At 51.7% G+C, this 23,479-nt stretch overlaps 1 protein-coding gene across 1 annotated transcript in view; it reads right to left on the bottom strand.

Annotated features, from left to right (window-relative positions):
• COL27A1 (collagen type XXVII alpha 1 chain) overlaps positions 1-23,479 on the bottom strand; it is a 1,169,012-nt gene that overhangs the window by 102,276 nt on the left and 1,043,257 nt on the right. Inside the window, exons 50-52 of the mRNA XM_069236924.1 lie at positions 21,065-21,118; positions 9,279-9,341; positions 4,220-4,273 (exon numbers count right to left, since the gene is read on the bottom strand). Coding sequence (XP_069093025.1) covers positions 4,220-4,273; positions 9,279-9,341; positions 21,065-21,118 — 171 coding nt within the window. The remainder of the gene's footprint in view (positions 1-4,219; positions 4,274-9,278; positions 9,342-21,064; positions 21,119-23,479) is intronic.

Here is a 23,479-nt window from a genome sequence, read left to right as displayed (position 1 = left end):
CTTTACATGCTTCACCCCATTATATGTACCTCACACGCTTCACCCCAACATATGAAACTCACACGCTTCACCCCAGCAGATGTACCTCACAGATGTACCTCACAACCTTCACCCCAACAGATGTACCACACATGCTTTACCCCAACAGATGTACCTCACACGCTTCACCCCAAGAGATGTACCTCACAGATGTACCTCACAACCTTCACCCCAACAGATGTACCACACATGCTTTACCCCAACAGATGTACCTCACACGCTTCACCCCAAGAGATGTACCTCACAGATGTACCTCACATGCTTCACCCCAAGAGATGTACCTCACAGATGTACCTCACACGCTTCAACCCAAGAGATGTACCTCACAGATGTGCCTCATACGCTTCACCCAAACAGATGTACCTCACAGATGTGCCTCACACGCTTCAGCCCCAACAGATGTACCTCACATGCTTTACCCCAACAGATGTACCTCACATGCTTTACCCCAACAGATGTACCGCAAATGCTTCACCCCAAGAGATGTACCTCACAGATGTACCTCACACGCTTCACCCCAAGAGATGTACCTCACAGATGTGCCTCACACGCTTCACCCCAACAGATGTACCTCACACGCTTCACCCCAAGAGATGTACCTCACAGATGTACCTCACACACTTCACCCCAAGAGATGTACCTCAGAGATGTGCTTCACACGCTTCACACCAACAGATGTACCTCACAGATGTGCCTCACACGCTTCACCCCAGCAGATGTACCTCACACGCTTCACCCCAAGAGATGTACCTCACAGATGTACCTCACACGTTTCACCCCAACAGATATACCTCCCAGATGTGCCTCACACGCTTCACCCCAACAGATGTACCTCACAGATGTACCTCACAGATGTACCTCACACGCTTCACCCCAATAGATGTACCTCACACGCTTCACCCCAAGAGATGTATCTTTCACAGCACTTGCACTACACCACAGCACCTCTGCCTCTCAGTTACCTGATGAACAAGTTACTCACCTTCGGGATGCTCTTTCTGGTGAATATTATATCTAACTGCAGATTCTTCACCTTGTGAATTACCCCAAGCACCAGACTGGATCCGGAAACCTTTCTTCAGTAATTCCCTCGTGCGTCGACAGGTGGCATCATGCCGCTCCGCGTCGGATCCATCTTGCTCTGGATGTGATGTTGCGGTCTCTATATAGTAACCACCTCCACATGCTGACATCAGTTCCTTCTGATATTGGTCAGTAGTGTTTCTTGAATGTGTGAATTAATGCGCACATAGCAGATGCCCAAAACTGTGACACTGCAGACGAGGCCAGTAGCAGCCGCCTTTGCTCCGGCAGAATGAGTGTCTAGGCCTTCTGGAGGCTGATTCGTGGCCAATCCGTAGCAAGTATTGACACACAGGACAATCCATCTAGAGATATTCACTTAATCACAGCTTTTCCGTCTTTGCCACAGGGAGCCCCACAAACAGCTGACCATCCGGCCCATGGCCCTTGGGGAGATCCCTGTGAAAGCTAAGAGCACTCTCTGGGTCCAGGAGATGAAGTATCTCTACTGTTTTAGATGGATGAGGCTGCACAAAGAAAGCAGGCAGGATCATGAACAGACCTATGAGGAAAGGTGTGACAACTTCCGAGGGGAATGCTGCTTCAGTTCTGAGCACTATCTTGTCCTTGAAGAAGGTGGTAAATGGCTGCCGGACAGACAGTGCTTGTAGTTGACTCACATGACGAGCACGTTATCGCTCTGAGGAATGCAGTATTTAAGGTGAGTAACCAGAGAGGGCAGCTGTTCACTGGCTCAAATGGAGTGCACATGAGAAAAGTGAGTCCCAGATATAAAGCCCACTGAGGCAGCACAAATGTTCTTGGTGAGAACATATGGATCAGCCCTTTTAGAAAATGTATAACAAGAGGTGATCTGAATAAAGATGGATGCTCTCCATATGACCATAGCGAAGGAGGGAGACTCGTCAGTTGACGGGCCAGGAGTAGGAGAGAGGAGACGAGCTTCAGGGGAAGTGTCAAGACCACTGGCCTCTTGCAGGTCCAAACAGAGATTTTCGTCGCTGTATAGTTGGGAGGGGTCCTCAGTGTCATTGTCTTGTTCAGGAACGTATAATTGAGCGGAAGTGTCCAGATAAGCTAAGGTGGAGGGGATGCGATGTCGAATGATATTACTGCAGCTTCTGAGTCTGAAAGTGCTGCTGGCTCTCCTCCGGCATCCGCGGCATTGCTGCCAGCATCGATGCTCAAGCCCCGGCAGCGGATGTCGCGCCATACAGGGTGTCGGGTAGGCATCGCCCTGGAGTCGGGGCTGACTCTGGACCAGGATCAAGAGGCACAGTCGACGTTGGGGACAGATCTGCCATTGGTAGATCCACAGGGCCTGAAGGTGCTCCAGAGGGACCTGGTACGGTACTAAAGATCTGGTCTCTTTGAAGGCCTGGACTTGCTGCAGTGCCGCCAACAGACGTGGAATCGGTTCGTAGGCTTGGAGACTGAGACCGAGTCTTGGGGGTACACTGGGGGCTACGTAACAACTCAGTCGCAGAAACGAGGGGGGCTGTGCTTCAACTCCTTGTGTTTCCTCTTCTTTGACTTACAATAATCCATCATTCACCTCATCTTTGAGAGCGACAGGGCCTCATGGTGATGTTCCATAATTTAGTTTGGCCTTGTGGTCCCGGATGGACTTTGGATTAATTCAAGCACATTTGTCGCACAACACCGAGTCGTGTGAGGAACCTAAACACCAGAAACAGTCATGAGCGTCCATTTCTGACATTTGTTTGTGGCAATCATTACAAGACTTGAACCCTGACATCTTAGGGGAAGTCACGTCCCTCGCACACTGGCAAAACGTAGGAAATTTGGTCTATCACACCGACAGAACTGAGGGAATGAGCTCCGGATCCACTTTGGAAGATGAAGAGTTTGCGACTTCGTGGCACCCTGGCATCACATCAGGGAAGGATCCGACACAGAGGTGCACAACGCCACCTACCGACCTGTGAGGAGATTGCTGAAGAAAATTCTCTGGATCCAGTCTAGAGCCTGGTGTATTCACAAAGTGAGGAATCTGCAGTTAGAAGTATCCATCAGAAACACCCCATTCCAACAGATGTGCCTCACACAGCCCCCCTCAGACATGCTACCTCGAAGAATGTGCCTCATATCCCCTCACAGATATTATTGCTCATTGTACACCTGTCGATGAGGGCACTGGTTGCAGCAGCTGTGGAGATGGTGCATGCTTTGGACCTTGAGGGGAAGTGTGGAAGGAGCAGGCGACATCGACCTCACCTTGGAGCAGTGAAAGTGGTCATTCACCTCGATGAACTGAACTTGGAGCAGGATGAAGAATTCCCTTCCCTGGACGACCTGACCTTTGAGCTCCGAGAGTTCACCTGGAAGACCAGACTTTGGAGAAGGTGATAGGGTCTCCTCTTGGACAGGTGATGGGGTCTCCTCTTGGACATGTGATGGGGTCTCCTCTAGGAGCAGGGAATGGGGTTTCCTCTTGGAGCAGAGGGTGGGGTCTCCTCTTGGAGCAGGTGATTCGGTCTTTTCTTGGACAGGTGATGGGGGTGTCGTCTTGGACAGGTGATGAGGCCTCCTTTGGGGCAGGCAATAGGGTCTCCTCTCGCAGCATGTGATGGTGTCTCTTCTTGAAGCATGTGATGGGGTCTCTTCTTGGACAGGCGATGGGTTCTTCTCTTGGAGCAGGTGGAAGAGTTTTCTCCCCTGGACCTGGCCATGGAGAAAGCAAATGGCCATCTCTGGAGCATTTGTCAATGGCCTGACCTTGGGGGCAGCCATGGAGTTCTTTCTTACTGATCACCTGAGATCGGAGAAGTGAAATAGTCCCCAAACCAGGTCCCCAGGAGGAGATGACCTACATGGTAACATCAGATTCGGGGTTCTACACCCTGACCTGACAGCTTTGCTCAGCCGACCTTGCCCTCGCCACCGTCCCACGCAACCACAGAATGACCGCCGGTGGGAGATCGTTCTCTCACCTCGCTGCCACGACGTGGAACACTCTTCCCACCCACCTATGACAGACACAGGACCTTCTAACCTTCAGGAGACACCTCAAGACTTGGCTGTTCAAGCAGTAGCAGCCCCCCCGCAGCGCCTTGAGACCCTCACGGGTGAGTAGTGCGCTTTACAAATACTCTGAGATAAGAAAACAACTTACAAGATTTCCGGAAGGTCCCACAAGTCCAACAGGTCCAATGAGACCTTCTTTTCCCTGTGAAGAGAGACTCATAATTAAAATCTGATCACCACTAATGTTGCGAAGCAATAAATACAGAAGAGTAATACGACATGACACAACACAATGCCAGGAAAGGGAGTGAAGAAGGGAGTGAGTGAGATACGTGCACCAGTGAGTGAATGTGTGAAAGAGTGAAGTGTAACTCTGATATAATTTTTTGCAACATTTGAAAAATAAATCATTGTAAACTTCCTATTCAGGTCCCTTCAAACAGTTCCTGGGTGAAGCCATGATTGCACCACTATGGAGCCTCCACCAGAGGTGTTTCGAGCCATGAGTCGACTACACTGTCTGCCTGGTTTGGATCCATTACAAGTCGCGTTCCCTTGACAAGGCTCTGAGCAGTGGACCTGCAAAGGCAGCTGATTATGAACAGTCACTGTGGGTAACTACTGGCTAACGTTAAGGCCCAGATTTGCTAAACAGGCTTGGAACGCAGGACGCAGGACAGCAGCCACAAATGTTGCGCTGCGTGAGGAGAGAGCAGGACAGTGCCATGTTCACATAGATCTGGCTCTCTCCTCCCCTCTCGCTAGCGCCGCTGCTGATTTTAGATGCTGAGCGCCACACACACACCTTAGCGCCATAGTGCAAAGGTGTGTGCGTGAGTCTAGCATAGGTTTTGTACAGTACAAAATACTCTGCGTAGATATACGTTAAAACATTTCCAACTTTGTATGTGTGCTGCACAGTGCAGAAAGCATGCCTACTATTGTTGGTAAATAGGGTTTTGTGTCAAAAGGCATGGGTGGTTGCATGGGAACGGCCATGTACCACCCATGTAACGTCCCTCGGAGCTAAGTAACGCAACGCAGTGCTTTGCGCTGCTTTGCGTTACTTGTAGGGTACTTTCCAGGAACACAACAAGTTTTTGAACTGTAAAGTAAATTAGGAAAAAAACATTTTGTGCTGGTCAGTGTCACTTTTGTGACGCAGTTGTATGACACAACCACGCATGCTGGAACCATGCATGCCTTAACAATGTGATTGGAACCACTACCATGTCTTTTCCACGCATGCCTTTACCACGAATTTCGTTGTGAAAGCATGCTTAGTAAAGGCATATGTGGAAACGGCATACGTGGTTGTGTCATACAACGCCCACTCTTAACCTAAAAAACAACCTGAACCCCCACGCCCCCCACCCCTCCCCTTAAAAAATAAATTACCTCGACACTCCCCACCCACCCTGAGCCCTAAAACCTTTCCCCACCCCTAATAAGTAAACTACCCTGACCCCCCACCCACCCTAAGCCCTAAGAAATGAACTACCCAAATCCCCAACCCCGCCGCTAAAAAACAACCTACCCTGACACCCCCACCTGCCCTGAGCCATAAATCCACCCCACTAAAACCTAACCCCTCAAACCATGCCATGACCCAACCCCACTTACCTCCCTGCGTCCTCTTCTGATCATTCCTCCTCTCCTCTCCTCTCCTCTCCGCCCTTCTCCCACCCTTCCTCAAACTACCCCACCCCTAAAAAAAAAAGTATCCTGCCACCCCTAAAACATAAACTACCCCGAAAGCCCTAAAAAATAAACTTCTCCAACTGTCACACCAGCCCCTAAAAAATAAACTACCCGACCCCCCACCCACTCTAAGCCCTAAATCCACCCCAACGCCTAAAAACGGCACCCCAAACCCTGCCCAACCCCACTTACCTCACCGCAACCTCTTCCAATCATTCCTCCTCTCCGCCCTTCTCCCACACTTCCTTAAAACTTCCCCGCCCCTAAAAAAAAAGTATCCCGCCCGCCACCTCTAAAACATAAACTACCCTGAAAGCCCTAAAAAATAAACTTCTCCAACCCCAACACCATCCCCTAAAAAATAAACTACCCGGACCCCCCACCCACTCTAAGCCCTAAATCCACCCCACCCCTAAAAACAGCACCCCAAACCCTGCCCAACCCCACTTACCTCACTGCGTCCTCTCCCGATCCACTAGACCAGTCTCTGCCTTAACCATGCAAGCATGGTTAAGGCGGAGAAAATGCCAGCCATTGTTTAGGCAAGCGTTGTACCGCTTGCGTGGGAAACGCCCTTGTGACGCTAACTCAGCGCAAAATGTTTGTAAATCTCCCATAAAAGGTTTCACTATAGAAACCTGCAGTAGACTTCTGCATTCACTGTTAAAACATTCAGGTCATTTGTTCCTGTTACTAGCACTTCATTTGTTCCTGTTATTAGCACTTCATTTGTTCCTGTTACTAGCACTTCATTTGTTCCTGTTACAAGCACTTCATTTGTTCCTGTTACAAGCACTTCATTTGTTCCTGTTATTAGCACTTCATTTGTTCCTGTTACTAGCACTTCATTTGTTCCTGTTACAAGCACTTCATTTGTTCGTGTTATTAGTACTTCATTTGTTCCTGTTACTAGTACTTCATTTGTTCCCTCTATTAGCACTTCATTTGTTCCTGTTACTAGCAATTCATTTGTTCCTGTTATTAGCACTTCATTTGTTCTTTCTGTTATTAGCACTTCATTTGTGCCTGTTATTAGCACTTCATTTGTTCCTGTTATTAGCACTTCATTTGTTCCTTTTGTTCGTGTTATTAGCACTTCATCTGTGCCTGTTATTAGCACTTCATCTGTGCCTGTTATTAGCACTTCATTTGTTCCTGTTACTAGCACTCCATTTGTGCATGTTATTAGCAATTCATTTGTTCCTGTTATTAGCACTTCATTTGTTCCTTTTGTTCTTGTTATTAGCACTTCATTTGTGCCTGTTATTAGCACTTCATTTGTTCCTGTTATTAGCACTTCATTTGTTCCTTTTGTTCGTGTTATTAGCACTTCATCTGTGCCTGTTATTAGCACTTCATCTGTGCCTGTTATTAGCACTTCATTTGTTCCTGTTACTAGCACTCCATTTGTGCATGTTATTAGCACTTCATTTGTGCCTGTTATTAGCACTTCATTTGTTCCTGTTATTAGCACTTCATTTGTTCCGTTTGTTCCTGTTATTAGCACTTCATCTGTGCCTGTTATTAGCACTTCATTTGTTCCTGTTACTAGCACTCCATTTGTGCATGTTATTAGCACTTCATTTGTTCCTGTTATTAGCACTTCATTTGTACCTGCTACTAGCACTTCATTTGTTCCCGTTGTTAGCACTTCATTTGTTCCTGTTACTAGCACTTCATTTGTTCCTGTTACTAGCACTTCATTTATTCCTGTTATTAGCACTTTATTTGTTCCTGTTACTAGCACTTCATTTGTTCCTGTTACTAGCACTTCATTTGTTCCTCTTACTAGCACTTCATTTGTTCCTGCTATTAGCACTTTATTTGTTCCTGTTACTAGCACTTCATTTGTTCCTGTTACTAGCACTTCATTTGTTCCTGTTACTAGCACTTCATTTGTTCCTCTTACTAGCACTTCATTTGTTCCTGTTACTAGCACTCCATTTGCTCCCATTATTAGGACTTCATTTGTGACAACTTTAGCAATTTCTGTGTTTACATAAATAGTTCCTTTCTAATCTGAGTGAAGGTTAATCTTACGTAGAAGAATAGACTTTTCTGGATATATTCGTAATGTGTTGCCTCGATTCCGAGAGACAATATGGCATCATTTACGAGGCCCTAGTAGCACACTGCGCACTACGTGCTATTCCTGCACAAAAACCATCATCCTCGCAATGCAGACTCCATGGTGCAAGGGAGCCTGCATTGGCGTGTGGCAGGATTTGTGCTCCTGCGCTGTATGTTGTAGACATGGCTCATTTCCGCCCTTTCCCGTGGCGCAGGGGCGCACTAAGGGAGTCGCTGTGCCCCCTGCGCCATAGGCCTTGTAAAGGCGGCCCAATAGTTTCTACTTTCTAGAGATTCATCTAAAAACAACTTGCTTTGCTATTTTATTTGAGTTTTAGAATTGGTAAATAAGGTAATTCATAGGCCTAATCTGGTATTAAGAAGTATCCGACAGTAATATGTACGTCAAGATATATTCTGTTCGTTCACACTTTTTGAGAGGCGAGGAATACCTACTTCTATAATAATATTTACAAAGCTTTGCATGTCAATAAATTAGCATTCAAATTCTTTAGGTGCTTGATATAATGGTGACAAAACAGAAATAAATGAACACGTTAAAGACAGAATCCTGTCCAGGAGTTCGAGATGTATACTTCTACATTATTCTAAAACTAGTCCAGGAATCTGTAACTAAAGCGTTGACATTTCAGTGCCAAGGTGCAGTGGGTTGAGTCTTCCTGGAGGTGGAGTGCAGAGAGGGGTGAATGAAGAGCCCCATCCATGTGCACAGTTCCCAGCTCAGCGGACAATGGCTGGTGGGCCTCTAGCCTGGAGGGACATGTGGGCTTGGACACTTCTTGCTGTGAGGGTCCTCTTGGACAGGTGGCTTCACGAGCTGCCAGGGTCGTGTGCTGGCTGATTAAGGACAAAAGCCCACGATGGTCTCCTGCTGTCTCCAGAGGACAGGATCATCTCTCCACAGAGGTGGGGATCCAGGTGGTCTTCTGAAGAGCTTGTGGTTCTGGGTTTAGCTAAAGCATTCTTCTTCCAGGCTAATCTCTCTTCTTCGAGAAGAGGGTTCCCATGGAATCAGTCAACGATGACCTGAGCAAACACCAACGTCCCAGCAGTGCTGTGTGCTTCAGGCATGACGCAGAAAGATCCCTTGTAAACAAGATACCACAAACATCTGGGTAGAGGACACCATGGCGTGCTATGGGCTTTAGAAACTGGCGATGCGTCTTCAGCAGAAAGAGGCCCGGCCTAGGGGCTGCTGTGAACTTTGAGTACAGAGCCATAGGGCGGACATTGAGGGTTGGTCCAGAAACCTCTGGGCATGAAACAGCTGGCAGCTACGAGTCAATGCCTTCTGCACAGAGTCGGAAGTTAGGAGATTGCTGACAGATGTTAGAAACATCTCACTGGAGACAACCACCCTCTGGGGTACAATCATTCTCTCCTGGAACCAAACATCACCTGAGAACCGAACCTACCATAAGACCTGGGGGGCCCCGGGGACCTTGAATGCCTTTGAACCCGATATCCCCTGAAGGTCCCTAGAAAGGAAACAGAAAATAGACGCACATTAAATTCTTTCACTATGGAGAAGAATTCATAAAAATGAATTATTTCACTAACAAAACAGTATCTCACAACTAACACAATGTCGCTGATCAAGCATGCGAGCCCCCAGCCAATAACTCAAGAATCAAGAGAAATTTCATAATACCACCTGTCAATCAAATACACCTGCCTTTCACAAAAGGCACCACCATCAATCACAGCTCACCATCCAACCATCCAACAAAACCGTGACGCCAACACTCCACCACACAAGTCAGTGAGTAGGCACATGATATGCAACAGGGAAGCGACTGCCCGGTGACGCTGATCAGAGCTGTAAATAAGGACAAACCCCTGGCAGAGGAGGGCAGAGCTTAGAGCAACGGTGATGGATGCGGAACCTGAAGGGGTTAAGCTGCCTCCTGTGGTCCCAAGCAGGAACACAAGTCCTAAGCCCCCATTTTGATGCCAACATTTGGATGGCTCTTTTCCCAGCCCCTCAACTCTCAACCTCCAACCCAAGGCCCCAAACCCCTTCTGGATCCACAGGGAATGGGCAGTGCTCGGAAGGTGGGGGGCAGAACATGCAACCTCCCCAGGGAGAGGGTCAAGCGCAGAAGAGTCTGACTGGTCAGCCAGCGATCAACGGTGGTGGAGCGGTCCATGGGGGAGACAGAGGAGGAGAAGTGGAGGGAGGGAGAAAGAGGGAGAGAGGGGAGAGGAGGGACAACTAGAGAGAGACGGTGGAAGAGCGAGAAGGCAGGGGGACTGGCCATCATTTAATATTCACACCGTGGAGATGCTGAGCCCGGTCCTGGTGGATCCAGGAGATGTTTGGTGGATCAGGTCTTCCTTTGTAACAGCAACAGATTGAGCGAGGGGAGCCATGGAGCTCCGTTAGGATGGGGGTGATGTGATCATATTTCTTCAGGCCCTGGATGAGACGTGCTATAGAGTGTGCCAGTCTGGAGTCTGGAAGGCAATGAGCCGGGCATCAAGTTTAAACATGAGTTCTGAAGTTGCGTTCCGGAAGAAACCTTTCACTTTCTCTACAAGACAGAGGTCGGGAAAAGGGCCAACTTAGGGGGTCATTCCGACCGGATGCGGGAGCACCGCCAACAGGCTGGCGGTGCTCCTCAGGACATTCTGACCGCGGCGGTTCAGCCGCGGTCAGAACAGGAAAACCGGCGGTCTCCCGCCGGTTTTCCGCTGTCCTGCAGAATCCTCCATGGCGGCGCAGCTTGCTGCGCCGCCATGGGGATTCTGACACCCCATACCGCCATCCTGTTCCTGGCGGGTCGCCCGCCAGGAACAGGATGGCGGTATGGGGTGTTGTGGGGCCCCTGGGGGCCCCTGCAGTGCCCATGCCTATGGCATGGGCACTGCAGGGGCCCCCGTAAGAGGGCCCCACTTTGTATTTCAGTGTCTGCTTTGACACTGAAATACGCGACGGGTGCCACTGCACCCGTCGCACATACCCACTCCGCCGGCTCAATTCGGAGCCAGCTTCCTCGTGGGGAGGGGTTTCCCGCTGGGCTGGCGGGCGGCCTTCTGGAGGTCGCCCGCCAGCCCAGCGGGAAAGCCAGAATGGCCTCCACGGTCTTTCGACCGCAGAGCGGCCATATGGCGGCTCCCTCCAGGAGGGTGGCTCCCGCCGCCGGCGGGGGTCAGAATGACCCCCTTAGTACTTTGGCAATGCGCTCCTTGAGTAAATCTAAGTGACTTGGCATTTGGTGAGATTTTGGAGTTCGAATCTGCCAAGGTTCATGTCATTGAGCCAGATTTGTACTGTATCTTGTTTATTGTTCTGCAGGCAGGCGCTGGACACTCAGGTCTGGGTGATGTGCCGTCAGTGTTTGAGGCGCTGGACACTCAGGTCTGGGTGATGTGCCGTCAGTGTTTGAGGCGCTGGACACTCAGGTCTGGGTGATGTGCCGTCAGTGTTTGAAGCGCCGGACACTCAGGTCTGGGAGATGTGCCATCAGTGTTTGAGGCGCTGGACACTCAGGTCTGGGTGATGTGCCGTCAGTGTTTGAGGTGCTGGACACTCAGGTCTGGGTGATGTGCCGTCTAGTGTTTGAAGCACTGGACACTCAGGTCTGGGAGATGTGCCATCAGTGTTTGACGTGCTGGACACTCAGGTCTGGGTGATGTGCCATCAGTGTTTGAGGTGCTGGACACTCAGGTCTGGGTGATGTGCCGTCAGTGTTTGAGGTGCTCGACACTCAGGTCTGTGTGATGTGCCGTCAGTGTTTGAGGTGCTGGACACTCAGGTCTGGGTGATGTGCCGTCAGTGTTTGAGGTGCTGGACACTCAGGTCTGGGTGATGTGCCGTCAGTATTTGAGGTGCTGGACACTCAGGTCTGTGTGATGTGCCGTCAGTGTTTGAGGTGCTGGACACTCAGGTCTGGGTCATGAGCCTGCAGTGTTTGAGGCGCTGGACACCCAGGTCTGGGTAATGTGCCGTCAGTATTTGAGGTGCTGGACACTCAGGTCTGGGTCATGTGCCGTCAGTGTTTGCGGCGCTGGGCAGCCAGGTCTGGATGATGTGCCGTCAGTGTTTGAAGCGCTGGACACTCAGGTCTTGGAGATGTGCTGTCAGTGTTTGAGGCGCTGGACACTCAGGTCTGGGTGATGTGCCATCAGTGTTTGAGGCGCCAGACACTCAGGTCTGGGTGATGTGCCGTCAGTGTTTGAAGCACTGGACACTCAGGTCTGGGAGATGTGCCGTCAGTGTTTGAGATGCTGGACACTCAGGCCTGGGTGATGTTCCGTCAGTGTTTGAGGTGCTGGACACTCAGGTCTGGGTGATGTGCCGTCAGTGTTTGAGGTGCTGGACACTCAGGTCTGGGTGATGTGCCATCAGTGTTTGAGGAGCTGGACACTCAGGACTGCATGATATGCCTGTAGTGTTTGAGGCGCTGGACACTCAGGTCTGGGTGATGTGCCGTCAGTGTTTGAGGAGCTGGACACTCAGGTCTGGGTGATGTGCCGTCAGTGTTTGAGGCGCTGGACACTCAGGTCTGGGTGATGTGCCGTCAGTGTTTGAGGGACTGGACACTCAGGTCTGGGTGATCTGCCGTCAGTGTTTGAGGCGCTGGACACTCAGGTCTGGGTGATGTGCCGTCAGTGTTTGAGGCGCTGGACACCCAGGTCTGGGTGATGTGCCGTCAGTGTTTGAGGCGCTGGACACTCAGGTCTGGGTGATGTGCCGTCAGTGTTTGAGGCGCTGGACACTCAGGTCTGGGTGATGTGCCGTCAGTGTTTGAGGCGCTGGACACTCAGGTCTGGGTGATGTGCCGTCAGTGTTTGAGGCGTTGGACACTCAGGTCTGGGTGATGTGCCGTCAGTGTTTGAGGCGCTGGACACTCAGGTCTGGGTGATGTGCCGTCAGTGTTTGAGGCGTTGGGTCTGGGTGATGTGCCGTCAGTGTTTGAGGCGCTGGACACTCAGGTCTGGATGATGTGCCGTCAGTGTTTGAGGCGCTGGACACTCAGGTCTGGGTGATGTGCCGTCAGTGTTTGAGGCACTGGACACTCAGGTCTGGGTGATGTGCCGTCAGTGTTTGAGGTGCTGGACACTCAGGTCTGGGTCATGTGCCGTCAGTGTTTGCGGCGCTGGGCAGCCAGGTCTGGATGATGTGCCGTCAGTGTTTGAAGCGCTGGACACTCAGGTCTTGGAGATGTGCTGTCAGTGTTTGAGGCGCTGGACACTCAGGTCTGGGTGATGTGCCATCAGTGTTTGAGGCTCCAGACACTCAGGTCTGGGTGATGTGGCGTCAGTGTTTGAAGCACTGGACACTCGGGTCTGGGAGATGTGCCGTCAGTGTTTGAGATGCTGGACACTCAGGTCTGGGTGATGTTCCGTCAGTGTTTGAGGTGCTGGACACTCAGGTCTGGGTGATGTGCCGTCAGTGTTTGAGGTGCTGGACACTCAGGTCTGGGTGATGTGCCGTCAGTGTTTGAGGTGCTGGACACTCAGGTCTGGGTGATGTGCCGTCAGTGTTTGAGGCGCTGGACACCCAGGTCTGGGTGATGTGCCGTCAGTGTTTGAGGAGCTGGACACTCAGGACTGGATGATATGCCTGCAGTGTTTGAGGCGCTGGACACTCAGGTCTGGGTGATGTGCCAACAGTGTTTGAGGAGCTGGACACTCAGGTCTGGGTGATGTGCCGTCAGTGTTTGAAGCACTGGACACTCAGGTCTGGGAGATGTGCTGTCAGTGTTTGAGGGACTGGACACCGAGCTCTGGATGATGTGCCGTCAGTGTTTGAGACGCTGGACACTCAGGTCTGGGTGATGTGCTGTCAGAGTTTGAGGCACTGGACACTCAGGTCTTGGAGATGTGCTGTCAGTGATTGAGGCGCTGGACACTCAGGTCTGGGTGATGTGCCATCAGTGTTTGAGGCTCCAGACACTCAGGTCTGGGTGATGTGCCGTCAGTGTTTGAAGCACTGGACTCTCAGGTCTGGGAGATGTGCCGTCAGTGTTTGAGATGCTGGACACTCAGGTCTGGGTGATGTTCCGTCAGTGTTTGAGGTGCTGGACACTCAGGTCTGGGTGATGTGCCGTCAGTGTTTGAGGTGCTGGACACTCAGGTCTGGGTGATGTGCCGTCAGTGTTTGAGGTGCTGGACACTCAGGTCTGGGTGATGTGCCGTCAGTGTTTGAGGCGCTGGACACCCAGGTCTGGGTGATGTGCCGTCAGTGTTTGAGGAGCTGGACACTCAGGACTGGATGATATGCCTGCAGTGTTTGAGGCGCTGGACACTCAGGTCTGGGTGATGTGCCGACAGTGTTTGAGGAGCTGGACACTCAGGTCTGGGTGATGTGCCGTCAGTGTTTGAGGCGCTGGACACTCAGGTCTGGGTGATGTGCCGTCAGTGTTTGAGGCGCTGGACACTCAGGTCTGGGAGATGTGCCGTCAGTGTTTGAGGTGCTGGACACTCAGGTCTGGGTGATGTGCCGTCAGTGTTTGAGGTGCTGGACACTCAGGTCTGTGTGATGTGCCGTCAGTGTTTGAGGTGCTGGACACTCAGGTCTGTGTGATGTGCCGTCAGTGTTTGAGGTGCTGGACACTCAGGTCTCGGTGATGTGCCGTCAGTGTTTGAGGTGCTGGACACTCAGGTCTGGGTGATGTGCCGTCAGTGTTTGAGGCGCTGGACACCCAGGTCTGGGTGATGTGCCGTCAGTGTTTGAGGAGCTGGACACTCAGGACTGGATGATATGCCTGCAGTGTTTGAGGCGCTGGACACTCAGGTCTGGGTGATGTGCCGACAGTGTTTGAGGAGCTGGACACTCAGGTCTGGGTGATGTGCCGTCAGTGTTTGAGGCGCTGGACACTCAGGTCTGGGTGATGTGCCGTCAGTGTTTGAGGCGCTGGACACTCAGGTCTGGGAGATGTGCCGTCAGTGTTTGCGGCGCTGGGCAGCCAGGTCTGGATGATGTGCCGTCAGTGTTTGAAGGGCTGGACACTCAGGTCTTGGAGATGTGCTGTCAGTGTTTGAGGCGCTGGACACTCAGGTCTGGGTGATGTGCCATCAGTGTTTGAGGCGCCAGACACTCAGGTCTGGGTGATGTGCCGTCAGTGTTTGAAGCACTGGACACTCAGGTCTGGGAGATGTGCCGTCAGTGTTTGAGATGCTGGACACTCAGGTCTGGGTGATGTTCCGTCAGTGTTTGAGGTGCTGGACACTCAGGTCTGGGTGATGTGCCGTCAGTGTTTGAGGTGCTGGACACTCAGGTCTGGGTGATGTGCTGTCAGTGTTTGAGGTGCTGGACACTCAGGTCTGGGTGATGTGCCGTCAGTGTTTGAGGCGCTGGACACCCAGGTCTGGGTGATGTGCCGTCAGTGTTTGAGGAGCTGGACACTCAGGACTGGATGATATGCCTGCAGTGTTTGAGGCGCTGGACACTCAGGTCTGGGTGATGTGCCGTCAGTGTTTGAGGGACTGGACACTCAGGTCTGGGTGATCTGCCGTCAGTGTTTGAGGTGCTGGACACTCAGGTCTGGGTGATGTGCAGTCAGTGTTTGAGGAGCTGGACACTCAGGTCTGGGTAATGTGCCTGCAGTGTTTGAGGCGCTGGACACTCAGGTCTGGGTGATGTGCCGTCAGAGTTTGAGGCACTGGACCCCCAGCTCTGGGTGATGTGCCGTCAGAGTTTGAGGCACTGGACACCCAGCTCTGGGTGATGTGCCGTCAGTGTTTGAGGCGCTGGACACTCAGGTCTGGGTGATGTGCAGTCAGTGTTTGAGGGACTGGACACCGAGCTCTGGATGATGTGCCGTCAGTGTTTGAGACGCTGGACACTCAGGTCTGGGTGATGTGCTGTCAGAGTTTGAGGCACTGGACACTCAGGTCTGGGAGATGTGCCGTCAGTGTTTGAGGCACTGGGCACCCAGCTCTGGATGATGTGCCGTCAGTGTTTGAGGTGCTGGATACTCAGGTCTGGATGATGTGCCGTCAGTGTTTGAGGCGCTGGACAGCCAGGTCTGGATGATGTGCAGTCAGTGTTTGAGGCGCTGGACACTCAGGTCTGGGTGATGTGCCGTCAGTGTTTGAGGTGCTGGATACTCAGGTCTGGGTGATGTGCTGGCAGTGTTTGAGGCACTGGACACTCAGGTCTGGGTAATGTGCCGTCAGTGTTTGAGGTGCTGGATACTCAGGTCTGGGTGATGTGCCGTCAGTGTTTGAGGCACTGGACACCCAGGTCTGGGTGATGTGCTGGCAGTGTTTGAGGTGCTGGACACTCTGGTCTGGATGATGTGCCGTCAGTGTTTGAGGCGCTGGACAGCCAGGTCTGGATGATGTGCAGTCAGTGTTTGAGGCGCTGGACACTCAGGTCTGGGTGATGTGCCGTCAGTGTTTGAGGTGCTGGATACTCAGGTCTGGGTGATGTGCCGTCAGTGTTTGAGGCGCTGGACACCCAGGTCTGGGTGATGTGCTGGCAGTGTTTGAGGTGCTGGACACTCAGGTCTGGATGATGTGCCGTCAGTGTTTGAGGTGCTGGACACTCAGGTCTGGGTGATGTGCCGTCAGTGTTTGAGGAGCTGGACACTCAGGTCTGGGTGATGTGCCGTCAGTGTTTGAGGCGCTGGACACTCAGGTCTGGGTGATGTGCCGTCAGTGTTTGAGGCGCTGGACACTCAGGTCTGGGTGATGTGCCGTCAGTGTTTGAGGCGCTGGACACTCAGGTCTGGGTGATGTGCCGTCAGTGTTTGAGGCGCTGGACACTCAGGTCTGGGTGATGTGCCGTCAGTGTTTGAGGCGCTGGACACCCAGGTCTGGGTCATGTGCCGTCAGTGTTTGAAGCGCTGGACACTCAGGTCTGGGTGGTGTACCGTCAGTGTTTGAGGTGCTGGACAGACCGGTCTGGGTGATGTGCCGTCAGTGTTTGAGGGACTGGACACTCAGGTCTGGGTGATGTGCCGTCAGTGTTTGAGGTGCTGGACACTCAGGTCTGGGTGATGTGCCGTCAGTGTTTGAGGCGCTGGACACTCAGGTCTGGGTGATATGCCGTCAGTGTTTGAGGCGCTGGACACTCAGGTCTGGGTGATGTGCCGTCAGTGTTTGAGGCGCTGGACACTCAGGTCTGGGTGATGTGCCGTCAGTGTTTGAGGCGCTGGACACTCAGGTCTGGGTGATGTGCCGTCAGTGTTTGAGGCACTGGATGACAGAGGAGACTTTCATGTACTGTTATGCATCGTAGCCACACTGGTGCTGAGGACCTTTCGTCATCCGGAGGTGCCCACGAGTCCTCCCAGCCTCTTTAGTGGACAAAGCAACAGCTGACAATGGGTTCGAGAGGATTACAGCTTTCTTAACAGATACTTTCTCTTTGTGAGTCCTGGCTTAAGAATGAATTCTCAAGGTTATTAGAGGTGTTTATTCTTTATTTCAGGAAAGCAAGAATAGAGGCTGCATCTTATGAAATTGCAGTATTCATACTGACCCTCAGGGATTGTAGCTCTGCTCTGCTATTACCTGCATTATTCCTGCACCCCTCTTCCTACTTTGTTAAGTTGAAGTTTCTGGGGTGCCAGCTCTGCCCAGCCAACTGTCTCCCTGCAGGTTCTCCTATCCCCAGAGTGGCCAAAGGGGCTGGGGAAGATTGTGCCTGCTAGTCCCTTCGCTTGATGAACTGGAGGGCAGAGCCGGCTCAGCCTTGGCTCTGAAGGTCTCTGGCCGCGACTGCCATGCTAGAGAAAGGCTGCGGTGGAGCTAGGGTCGATGCTGTTTGCTTCTTGTGGTCCTCCTACCTAGTCCAAGCCTTGCATAGAGGAGACACATAGGCCTAGGCCTGGAGTGAGGGAGCAGGTCTTGGCTGCCACTGGGTTCAAGCTCCACCGCCTAACAGCCAGACTGGTTAGTTCCAGGCAGTTTCTCCAATGGCCAAGTGCACCACAAGGGGACAGTGTGTGCTGCCACAGAAATGTTAGGACCCTCTGCCAGTGCAGACCTCAAGCTCTTTGGCCCCAGATAGTAGGTGGAGGGTGAAGGATCCTCATAGGTTGGGTTATTACAGGCAGCAAACACCGGAGCAGGTTCCTGAAGTTTCAGTAATGCTGAGGTCACTTTCTATACTGACTTGGACCCGGCCCCCACTGATCCTTGTGCAGGGACCAGGCCTACGGCTAGAGGAAGCCCAGATACAGACCAGCCTCACAGATTTAAGCGTCCTACTCTAGGCCAGTGGAGGCTGAAGACTCTTCTGGACTCATACTCAAGGACGGTGGAGGCCACAGACTCTTCTTGACTCTTATTCTAGGTCAGCAGAGGCCGAAAACTTTTCTTGACTCCTACTCTAGGCTGGTGGAGGCTGCAGACTTCTCCTGACTCTTACTCTAGGCCAGTGGAGGCCACAGACTCTTCTTAACTCTTGCTCTAGGCCAGTGGAGGCCGCAGACCCTTCTTGACTCTTACTCTAGGCTGGTGGAGGCTGCAGACTTCTCCTGACTCTTACTCTAGACCGGTGGAGGCCGCAGACTCTTCTTAACTCTTACTCTAGGCTGGTGGAGGCCGCAGACTCTTATTGACTCTTACTCTAGGCTGGTGGAGGCTGCAGACTTCTCCTGACTCTTACTCTAGGCTGGTGGAGGCCACAGACTCTTCTTAATTCTTACTCTAGGCCAGTGGAGGCCGCAGACTCTTCTGGACTCATACTCAAGGACGGTGGAGGCCACAGACTCTTCTTGACTCTTATTCTAGGTCAGCAGAGGCCGAAAACTTTTCTTGACTCCTACTCTAGGCTGGTGGAGGCTGCAGACTTCTCCTGACTCTTACTCTAGGCCAGTGGAGGCCGCAGACTCTTCTTAACTCTTGCTCCAGGCCAGTGGAGGCCGCAGACCCTTCTTGACTCTTACTCTAGGCTGGTGGAGGCTGCAGACTCTTCTTAACTCTTACTCTAGGCTGGTGGAGGCCGCAGACTCTTATTGACTCTTACTCTAGGCTGGTGGAGGCTGCAGACTTCTCCTGACTCTTACTCTAGGCCGGTGGAGGCCGCAGACTCTTCTTGACTCTTACTCTAGGCCAGTGGAGGCCACAGACTCTTCTTGACGTTTACTCTAGGTAGGTGGTGGCTGCAGACTCTTCTTGGCTTTTACCCTAGGCTGGTGGCGGCCGCAGGCTCTTCATGACTCTTAGTTTAGGTCAGCAGAGGCTGAAAACTCTTCTTGACTCTAACTCTAGGCCAGTGGAGGCCGCAGACTCTTCTTGACTCTTACTTTAGGCTGGTGGAGACAGCAGACTCTTCTTGACTCTTACTCTAGGCTGGTGGAGGCCGCAGACTCTTCTTAACTCTTACTCTTGGCCACTGGAGGCCGCAGGCTCTTCTTGACTCTTACTCCAGGCCTGTGGAGGCAGCAGACTCTTCTTGACTCTTACTCTCGGTCGGTGAAGGCCGCAGACTCTTTTTGACTCTTACTCTAGGCCAGTGGAGGCCGCAAACTCTTCTTTACTCTTACTCTAGGCCAGTGGAGGCAGCAGACTCTTCTTAACTCTTACTCTTGGCCAGTGGAGGCTGCAGGCTCTTCCTGACTCTTACTCCTGGCCCGTGGAGGTAGCAGACTCTTCTTGACTCTTACTCTCGGTCGGTGAAGGCCGCCGACTCTTCTTGACTCTTACTCTAGGCCAGTGGAGGCCGCAGACTCTTCTTAACTCTTACTCTTGGCCAGTGGAGGCTGCAGGCTCTTCCTGACTCTTACTCCAGGCCCGTGGAGGCAGCAGTCTCATCTTGACTCTTACGCTACGGTAGTGGAGGCCGCAGACTCTTCTTGACTTTTTATCTAGGCTGGTGGAGGCCGCAGACTCCTCTTGACTCTTACTCTAGGCCGATGGAGGCAGCAGACTCTTCTTGACTCTTACTCTAGGCCGGTGAAGGCCGCAGACTCTTACTCTAGGCCCGTGGAGACCGCAGACTCTTCTTGACTCTTACTCTAGGCCAGTGGAGGCCGCAGACTCTTCTTGACTCTTACTGTAGGCTGGTGGAGGCTGCAGACTCTTCTTGACTCTTACTCTAGGCCAGTGGAGGCCGCAGACTCTTCTTGACTCTTACTCTAAGCTGGTGGAGGCGACAGACTCTTCTTGACTCTTACTCTAGGCCAGTGGAGGCCACAGACTCTTCTTGACTCTTACTCTAGGCCGGTGAAGGCCGCAGACTCTTCTGGACTCTTACTCTAGGTCAGCGGAGGCCAAAAACTATTCTTAACTCCTACTCTAGGTCGTGGAGGCCAAAGACTCTTCTTGACTCTTACGCTGGGTCAGTGGAGGCGGCAGACTTCTCCTGACTCTTACTCTCGGACGGTGAAGGCCGCAGACTCTTCTTGACTTTTGCTGCTGGGTCTGGGGAGGTTCCAGAGGTCGATGGAAGACACAGCTCAAGAGTAAGACATGGGTCTTGTTGGTTGAGTGTCTCTCCATTCACCTGCAGTGATTCTCTTGGACGGCTCTGGACAAGGCTCTGGACAGAGGGTTGTTTGGTAAAAGTCTCTCAGACAAAGGAAAGGGGAACAGTGTAACCAGATGGCTCACTACTCTTTTCACAACTTGTCTGAAATTTGCTTGAGGCTCTTTGAAGGATGATCATCCGACCAATGTTGTGTCTACAATACAATTTTACATAATAAAGTATGTTGGACTCACTAAAAATATCACATCTACTCTCCAGACTAAGATTCAGCTATTTGTCCAATTCTAAGTGACAATAGATGTGATGCTCTCTTTGTGGCCTGACATCAAAGCATCTTTTGGGACAGAGGAAGATCCCATGCATAGCTCTGGACAGCTACACCCCTGACTTGAGTTCATCATAGGCAAGGGTTCATCATAGCCTCACCCTCATCTCAGCACACACAAAGTCGATGTGTGTGATCTGTAGACATCTGTGACCTGGAATGAAACTTGAGGGGGTACTGACAATCACTTCACCACTCTAGCAACTCACTTGGAACTTCTGTTTCAACGGAAAGTGCTTTCAACCAAACCAAAGTAATTTCTATCCTTGGCTATTTAGGGCCTGGTTTAGAGTTTGGAGGATGGATCACTCTGTCACAAACATGAAGGATATGCCCCCGTCCTATTACAAGAGCGTTACATCCCAAGGCATGTGCACTAAAGTGGGCGGGACATGCATGATGTTGTGATGGAGTAGCCCGTCTGCCAGCCTCTAAATCAGACCCAAAGCCTTTCTGACCATGCATTGGCTGGGGTTCTACCTTACCTTTGGTCCGAACAACCCTGCGAATCCTGGAAACCCGGTCTCACCGAAGTCCCCCTGCGGAGATGAAGCAAGGCAGAAAATCACATAGACGTCATAAGATAAACAGTTCATGAAATAGCAAGCTTGTTGGATCAAGAACTATTTTTCTACATTAAAGAGTAGGTGGAACCGTGTTTAGATTCTACGGTTCCCCAAAACATGGAGAGTCGCCATATGTCTGGGGTAAACCCAAAATCTGGATTCCAAGCAGAGACTATCATAAGACTGGACTATGAGTCAGAACTGATTTTGCTGTGTAGTTGCCCCCTTCTCCAGCCCGATTCTCTGCCCTTAGTTCAACCGAGTACTGGGCGCACAAGCTCTCTCTTGCCCTTTCCACCAGGCTCTGGGGGAAGGTTTTCCCTCCTTGACCAACCACCAGCTTCCAAATGTTGTTTCCTGGAGCATTTTGCACCTTCTCCGAATGTGGATGTTGTAGGAAGCTGGCCTGGTGTGTGGTGGACACCTATTATGTTGGCACCTTATACTAGATCCAGACAACCCCTATTAGTGAGGTGTAGACAGTATCTAGAAGCCAGGGCTCTCTCAAGGTAGCTGCGGATGAACAACCCAGACTTATCCAGGAGACAAGCAAAGCTTATGCAACACCACTATAGTCACACAGCACTTACACACATGAAAGGAACCAGAGAGTGTTACAAAAATAAAGGTACTTTATTCTAGTAATACCACACTAGATTAATTATAGGCAGTCCCCCAACTGGAGGTAAGTACACATTAAATACATACACAGTAATAATTAGGAATAGGCACAGGAAACAGCAAGCATTGGCAAGAATTAGTGAAAAATTGTTAGGACCCTTGGGTAGGACCAAACCATATACTAAAATAGAGAAATGCGAAGTGGAGTCCCCCACCCAAGGATATGGAGTGGTTAGAGGGGAGCTGTGAGAACTCGGGACCCCAAGCGGTGAGTACCTGAGTGACCCCCAGTGACCAGGAGAGCAGACGTAAGTACCTGGCCCTCTCAAGGACTAACAAGAGGACTTAGAAATCAGACTGTGCAAGAACAGGACCGGACCAGAGGAAACCAAAGGTAGATTCTGTAAGAGGACCTGCAAATGAAGAGGACAGAGTCCAGTCCACAATGGAGTGTCCAGTCGGGCAGGAGCCATTCCCCACACTTCTGGGATGGAGATCTGGGTCGATGGGGGAAGAAGAAAACCAGCTGTGGAGCCCAGGAGCTGAAGAGGAGTCCTCTGAGCAGTGCAGATGTTGTCCCACTTCGGTCATTGGGTTGTAGGTGATCAGGGGTTTAGGAGAACCACCAACAAGCCTTGGCAAAAGCATGAAGAAGGAAAAGAAGAGTTGCTAGGCTGAAGAGGGCCAGCAAGGTCCAGGGGAATTGACCTTTGGAGGGGAGTCAGGGCTGACCCTCAGCAGTTGGGAGAGCCAACAGAAGCAGTTGCAGTCCCCACAGGCAAACCACCGGCAACAGGCCCAGTAAGTTGCAGTGAGGCCCAGTCAGAACACCTGGAGAGGAGTCCTACGTCGCTGGAGCAGCAGAGAGGAGACTGTCCTTGGCAGGATGAAGTGCTGGAGGCGGGGGCTACTCAGAGCCTGAAGATACCTAGGAGCAGGAGTGCACAGGCGTACTGTCCTGCAAGGAAAGTTAAGGGCTCCCCATCTACCAAGTTGGACAGCGGGCAGAGAGGACTAAGGGAACCACTCCAGACCAGCACCTGTGATGCAGGATCCATGCGGTTCCAGAGGAGAGCAGATCCATGCAGCTGGTTGTCGTTGCTCTAGGTGCCTGCAGATGCAGGGGAGTGACTCCTTCACTCCAAAGGAGATTCCTTCTGGTTTTCTAGTGCAGCTGAAGTCTTGCTGACTCCAGAGGATCCACAGCCGGGGGAATGCTGCAGTTGCGGGAAGGAGCCAGTGAAACAATGTTGCAAGGTGAGTTCATTTCTGTGTCCTTGTGGAGTTTTGCATGTGGGAACCCACCAGCAAGGGAGTCCTTAAATACCCTAAAAGGGGGTTTGGTCACCTTGAAAGGTTACCACTTATCAGGAGGTGCCTCTGACGTCACCTGCCTGACCTGGCCACTCAGATGCTCCCAGGGGTCTCTGCCCATCTTGGTTTCAAGATGGCAGAATCGAGTGGCCACTTAGAGGAGCTCTGGGCACCACCCCTGGGGTGGTGAAGGACAAGGGAGTGGTCACTCCCATTTCCATTGTCCAGTTTTGCGACAGAGCAGAGACCAGGGGTTCCTGTGCTGGAGCAAACCGGTTTATGCACGGAGGGCACCAAATGTGCCCTTCAATGCAAACCAGTGGCTTGGGGAGGCTACCCCTCCCAAGCTTGTAACACCTGTTTCCAAGAGAGAGGGTGTTTCCACCGTCTCCCACAGGA

The sequence above is a fragment of the Pleurodeles waltl genome, chromosome 6 (assembly GCF_031143425.1).
Source record: "Pleurodeles waltl isolate 20211129_DDA chromosome 6, aPleWal1.hap1.20221129, whole genome shotgun sequence".
Lineage (NCBI taxonomy): Eukaryota > Metazoa > Chordata > Amphibia > Caudata > Salamandridae > Pleurodeles > Pleurodeles waltl.
Note: the sequence above shows the minus strand (reverse complement) of the source record. Positions and strands in the feature narration are given on the sequence as shown.